Below are 6,647 nucleotides of genomic sequence, written 5' to 3' on the forward strand. Positions count from 1 at the left end.
TTCAGTCACACGAGGATGGAGGGTCGAGTGGAAGAGAAGAGACTGAGGAGGGAGGGAGAGGAAGGGAGACAGGATCACTTAGGAAATGTTGGTTTTGTTGAACCAAGTCAGCCATCTATCATGGAAGTGACTCTATTCATGTCTGCCTCCTCTCTGCATCTCTCCACCTTCTTCTCCTCATCGTCTATTTTTGTAGAGCGCTCCCTCTCTCCATCCCTCTCCTGCTTTTCCTGTTCTGCATTTTCCTCTCTTCTTCCCGTACGTGTCTATGCATCTCTCCCTCCCTCTCCATCTCTTTCTGGTAATCTATCTTAGTTAATATCGTCTCTGCGAGCAGCTGGGTACCGGAGCCCACTCAGCTCTGCAAGGAGCAAGCCTCTGTGTGTGTGCACGAGACAGAAACAGATGTGCACACACTCAAAAAGATAATGACAGAGAGAAAACACAATAAGTAGAACAGAGGCAAAGGATGATTATGGCAAGATTGCCTGGATGGAATGATAACACAATAAGGATTTTCATAAATCCTGGTGGATCCTCTCATCCCAGGGAATTGTGGGTGAGTGGAGGTCGTCAGGGAAGCGTCTGCCAAACCTTTACTACACTGTGTGGTCACATGACACAAGAAATTCAGATTGATCAAACCGCCCCCTCTTTTTCCTCACCAATGAGGTTCTTTTCATTCACAGGAAAACTTTTCTGAAGTCAGGACAGAACTAAAAACTGGGTTTTCCTGGTGGGGAAGCTGGCTCTGCGCTGAAGCTATCATTCTTTTTTCCTGTCCTCCTATTTCCTGTGATGTTGAAACAACTTCACACTGTGTGTCCATCATTCACTGAGATCTGCATCCATGGAGACTCTTCTTACAGGTGTTTGGAGAGCAAGGGTTGACACTTCATCATCGGTTGTTCTGTTGATTCATTTCCATGCTTCTCTGTTTTTTTATTTTAGCATTTGATGTTTATTTTCAAAAACTTTACATACTTTTAGTTATTTATCATAAATAATTTCAGTAGACTTTCCCCATTGACTGTATAAGAGATCTGGACTGAGTGAGTGTGACGTTCTGCATAGAAAATGGTTTACTTCCATGAAATCAATTCAGTTGTTCATGATACAAACAGTGTCATGTTGAAAGAAGAAAGCAGGGATTAGTCCGAGTCCGTCTGAGTCATCGTTTCTATGAGAACCTCTCTTACCAGTCAGGTGTGAGCTTGTTGGAAGTCTGACTTGTCTGTTTTGACTTAACAGAAATAAAACGATGAATTTGAAGCTCATCTTCACTCTAAGCTGTTGGACGGTTACAGGTTATTCACATTTAAAAGCTTAAAAGCTGATAGTTCTAAAGTTTTTAAAGTATCATTTTTGAAAGGGTTTCATAAAGTTTAGGCAAAACTGCAAAAAGTTTAAAAAAGAGAGAAGAAACGGGACAAAAGGTCAAAAGCTTAAAACAGGGGGTTCTGGTTGAGGACTTCTGGCCAATGATTTCAGGCTCAAACAAAGTTTTTTTTCTGCAGCTGGCTCCGGCAGGGGGAGGGACTTCCTGCTATTAATTTTCGAGCGCCATATTTTTTCTCTGTGGCCAGATTCTCCTGCATTTTTTGTTTTTTCTGAATGTGCTGTACTGCCCAAAACGTCTCCGTCCTTCTGTCATCCGGTCCTCAATCTCTTCAGTCATCTGGTTTCCAGATGTCAGAAATCTTTGTAAATACTTGCATTCCTCAAGCAGATGCCCATCAACTGAGATTCTGTTTCTTCTTTATGTCTTTCGGCGATACTGTGGCAGTTAGTCATCATCAGCATTGGTCTGGTCATAACACCTGCACTGGAGGGTCGAGTAATGATAGACAGACAAACAGGTGAACAGACAGTGAGACAGGCAGCTCTTGGTTTTCCCGCTCCTCCTGCTTGTCTAGTTACCGGGGCGACCGTCCGGCCTCGCTTGATGCTTGGGAATTAGAAAGAAAAGAAAAGGAGCCACAATGAGGGAGACCCTTTTTGTTTTAGTGGGAACCTCCTTTTAGCCTGGGATGACACACAGGCTGCAGCCTGCAGGGACGGAGGAGGCGGATGGCTAAAACGCCGTGTGACTGCGTGCCTTTGTGTCTGACTCCCTCTCGCTCTCAGTGTGCGTGAGACTGACTTTATTTAACACAAGGGCTCTTTTGTTTTAAGCTGCAGAATGGCTCTGAGACCGAGTCTGGCCCTGTAATTGGCCTACTTAGGCCCTGCTTAGCATGAGAAAAGTCTCCTTGGCCGGGCAGTGCCAAGCTAACTTTTGTTTTCAGTCTCAGAGAGGACAAACTAGTTGATGAGAATTCAGATTAGGCCCCTCAAACAGACACCCTGAACACACTCCTCTGCACCGTGCACTAATTACTAAACTGGAAGCTGCAGAAAGACATTCCTGTTCTAATGAAGAGATGGGGGAGGTTTTTTTTTTTTTTTTTTAAGTAGGCAGGTTCTTTATCACCTCTCTGCTCCACAACAAACTTTTGATGCCTCCTATAAAGAAAATAGCCCGTCCCCTTGCTCTGGGTGTCTGCTTTCGTTCTGAATCAGCCCAGATGCCACTTGTTGCTGCTGAAATCATTGAACTCAATTAGCGGGACAATGTGTGAGCGGCGTGCTAAGCGGAGCTGGAGCTTCCGAACAGCGCAGCCGAGGAGCGGGAATCGGAGCGAGGTGTGAGGCCGGTCGGCTCCTTTCTGCAGAGCAGCATGAGGTAAAACCGGCTTTGGGAGCTTCATGTCTGAGGAGGACTTTGAGCAGACAGGCAGCCTGAGGACAGCTTCATTCATGATTGTTGAATGTTCAGAAATGTGACAAAAAAACTTTTACTTAAAGCTCTCTAAGCAAATGAAGTTATGTTCACTAACTGAGCCTTTACTTGTAAATGTTTTTCTGCCGGACTCCGAGTTTAACATCTTTGAGTTTTTTCCTGATAAATCCGTTCCCTGGAGACCAGATTTTATGTGACTTTTTGCAAACTAGTCAGCATGACAGCAGTTGATCTTAAATATTTTCCTCTCGAGTCAGTTTTGTTAACCCGTCCAACTCAGCTTTCAGCTCCTTTTAATTGTTTCTGAGCTCTCGGCTGAAGATGTTTCTAACTGCAGCTGATCCTCAGGGCTCGGGGGAAGGGCGTGCACTTTTTCAAACCATATTTGACTGAAGAGCTGGCTTTGGTCTGTGAGTGACGCTCCTGCTGCTCTTAGAAGATCGCTTCACTTATAGAGAGAAGCCTCCGTTATTTGGTGGAGGTCTGTGTTCTCTGTATCCCGTCTGCTGCCCAACAACCACACATCAGCACTCAGATGTTCCTCCAAACTAGCAGCAGCGCTCTGATCACTGAAGCTTCTCTCCCTCCCTCACCATCACATTCAGTTTGAAATCTCTGGATCGTCTCAGACGAATGATCAGATTTGTTCCAAACGCTCTCTGTTCCTAACCCGGCTTTGTTTCTGTCTTCATCAGTCCATACTGGGGGGTGAGATGGGTTTGGGGAGCCCCGGGGCGTCGTCACCCACCAAGCCGGCCGGTCAATATTACCAGCACTACAGCTCCAACCCCCGGAGGAGAACGCTACACATGGACACCATGGGTGAGCATCTGCCTCTGAATGACAAACTCTTAAAGGTCAGAAGGGTGACCACAGGCGGAGCCTTTAAAATGAACCCTTTACCCTTTAACAACACAGCTCCAGTGTTTCTGTTCTTTGATTTACTGTAACTTTTCAGCCGTTAACACGATCATTCCAGCAGATTCTGAAGGAGAAAAGCCCCATGATATTTATGCTGGAATGATCGTGTTAACGGTTGAAAAGTTACAATATGTTAAAGATTTTGTGTTTAAGTGTCAGGTGTTAAAGAGTTTACCAGGTCAGCAGTAATGCTTGCAGAATACAAAAAATAAATATGGTTGTCAATAGTTAGAAAAAGGGTTTGATAAACAAAGAGAAACACAATTTAACTAGAAGAGTTGATTACCTGTGATAATGCTAGTGTGAAGGCTTTGAGGAAATGTACTTCAATACTGAAGGGATTTGCTGGAAATGCTAAAGCTATTTGCAAACTGCTAACATTGCTAAATGACTTAAAGTTGCAGAAATTGCTGTAAGTGCACAAAAATGTCTTGGAAAATAGAAAAAATTCTGTAAAATTTAAAAATGCGAAAAGGTATAAACTCAGAATTAGCCAAAAACTTCAGTAGATGCCAAATTATCCAAAAAGTGAGCATTTTGCTCAAATGTTAGCTTACCTCCAAAAAACCCCCAAAATCCTTAGTGGGTGCTAAATTAGCCAAAAAAGCTATTGCTAACATGCTAGCTTAACTCAGAATCAACCTTATAAACCTCATTAAATGCCAAATTATCCAAAAACGTTAGCATGTTTTAGCTAAACTCAAAAGTTGCCTTAAAGATCTCAGTAACATTGATGTCCTTAACATGCTGACGGTTTTGATACCAAACTTTCACAGGTTTTAAAGTGCACAAAAAATTGAAGAATTGCATGAAAACAATGCGAAAAACTGTAAAAAAATAAATAAATAAATAAAATAAAAAAAATAAAAAATTGAGTAATATTTTAACATTTGAGTGAATTTTTACAATACCAGAAGTACAAGTATGAATTTCCAGAACATGCTGAATGATTTTCATTGCATAATTAGCATAAATTGGTGAAATTTGAATAGTTCCCATTCATTTCAATGGGTACAAAAATTAAAATGAAAACATAAATTCCTTTAAATTATAAAAACTGCTGAACGTTTGAAGATTGCAGAAATTGCTGAAAGTCTGATTGAGTTTTTATGTGCCGAAAAACGTACAGAAAAATAAATAAGAAGAAGAAAGAGAAACAGAATCCCTATAGTGTGAATGCTTACTAAGCATTCACACATTAAGGTCAGGAGACAGTAAATTCACACAATTCTTTCAAATCATTTTATGTGTTTAAAATGAAGCTAATGATAATTTAAACACATTTAGAGTCAAATCTTAACATCCCTTTCAGGAGGATTTGTTCTGACTTAATTTTTTCATATATCTGGAAAAAGGATCAGTTTGTTAATAATATTGTGAAATTGTATTTTCATTGATTCCAACCAGAGATTCATTTTAACTGAAGACTGTACTAAACAGAAAACATGTAATTATTTAACCTCTGGACAAAAGCTGCCGTAGAGAAGTTTGAGCGCGCTCACACGGAGCGTGGGCGGGATTTCCTGTGGACACTTGTTTCCTTTAATCAGAAATTCTCGCTGCAAATAACAAATAACCTCACCGTCCTTTTCTTGAAATGATAAGATGACAGTTTGTTCTTGAAAGGATGATTGTTTGATGGAAAAGGGCTCATCAGTTCAGTTTGCACAGCTGATGAGTGAAAGGTTCCTCTGTGCGGCAGTCACTCTGCCTCACATCAACACATTTCTGTGAAATTTAGATCTGAAATTTCTGTGGTGCTTCACAATTTAAAGCTGTAAATAGAGTTTTAAGTGTTTTTCGCGTTATTTTTATCTGATTTCCCCTCTTCAGTGGGTTTTCTGTACAGCTGGATTTGTGGAAGTTTTGGCTGTAAATTCACAGATGAACATTTCCTTAAATATGTTTTTATCATTAAATATTTGAACAGGCCAGTTTCATCATGAATATGAGTTTGTTCAGTTTCTTCCTCCAGTCTATGACTTCATCCCTCTCCCACATACTTTTTGCTTACACTTTACTACCTATCAGTTATGTGAAATATTCCTGATGACGCTCAGATCATTAAATGTAACCAGCCTCATTAACAGGAATTTTTCATTATAAGAAGCAATTCTTGCATTTGCTTATGAGCTATCAGAGTGTATAAAGCCTCCGTATATTTATAGTGTTATCCAGGTTGTCAGGCATGAAAGGTTAGCATGTCTGCAGAAGTGCTGTGACAGTGGTGAGCACAGAAACAGTCCGTGCGTGCGTGAGATTATAGGACAAAATGGCAGCATTGAATAAGAAAATGACAAAACTCCTTTACTATGAATTAAAACTGGCAGCAGAAAATAAAACACATTTTAAAAATCAAATTTGAATTTGAGACAAAAAGCAAAACGTGCATGTTTCGTCGGACACCTGGTAAATCAGTTGAATGTCCTACATTTCTAAGAACCTGGTATTGATCAGGGAAATCATTTGTTTGTCTTTTTGAATTTTACACCAAATCTTGCGATCATTTCCCTTAGGGATGCAAAAATAGACTTTTTATAGTTTTTGGGGGTTTATAGGTTCAAACCTCAATTTTCAGTTATTTTGATTTTCATACTTGAAAGTAAAAAAAAAACAGAAAAATATTTTTTTTATTTGCTAATAATGTATAAGGCCAAAATGTTATGTTGCCATGTTGTTTACAAAACATTTTTGTTATAAATGAAGTGAATAGCAGAAGAAATAATGACTTTAAAGTAAATACTACACTTAAAAAAAAAGTGTTGCTGGGGTAAAAAAAATTGAATTCTTTGGAGAATGACCTGAAAAAGTGTTTGACTATTGTTTGTTTTAAGTTAAATGTAAAAACAAAATGATTGATATGTATGATGTAAATATAATGTTCCAGATTGTATTATTTTTATTATAGATTTTCATTTAATGTCTATTTGGATTATACCCACTT

General features: G+C 39.7%; 1 protein-coding gene across 6 annotated transcripts in view; it reads left to right on the forward strand.

Moving 5' to 3' along the window:
* LOC112144148 (transcription factor 4) overlaps window positions 1-6,647 on the forward strand; it is a 262,277-nt gene that overhangs the window by 141,354 nt on the left and 114,276 nt on the right. For 5 of the 6 annotated variants that reach the window (XM_024268487.2, XM_024268485.2, XM_036214524.1 and 2 more), the window contains one exon: window positions 3,478-3,604. In XM_024268487.2, coding sequence (XP_024124255.1) covers window positions 3,478-3,604 — 127 coding nt within the window. Of the gene's footprint in view, window positions 1-1,477; window positions 2,726-3,477; window positions 3,605-6,647 lie in introns of those variants that run through there. The other variant, XM_024268489.2, reaches the window with a different exon arrangement.

The sequence above is a fragment of the Oryzias melastigma genome, linkage group LG12 (assembly GCF_002922805.2).
Source record: "Oryzias melastigma strain HK-1 linkage group LG12, ASM292280v2, whole genome shotgun sequence".
Taxonomy (NCBI): Eukaryota; Metazoa; Chordata; class Actinopteri; order Beloniformes; family Adrianichthyidae; genus Oryzias; species Oryzias melastigma.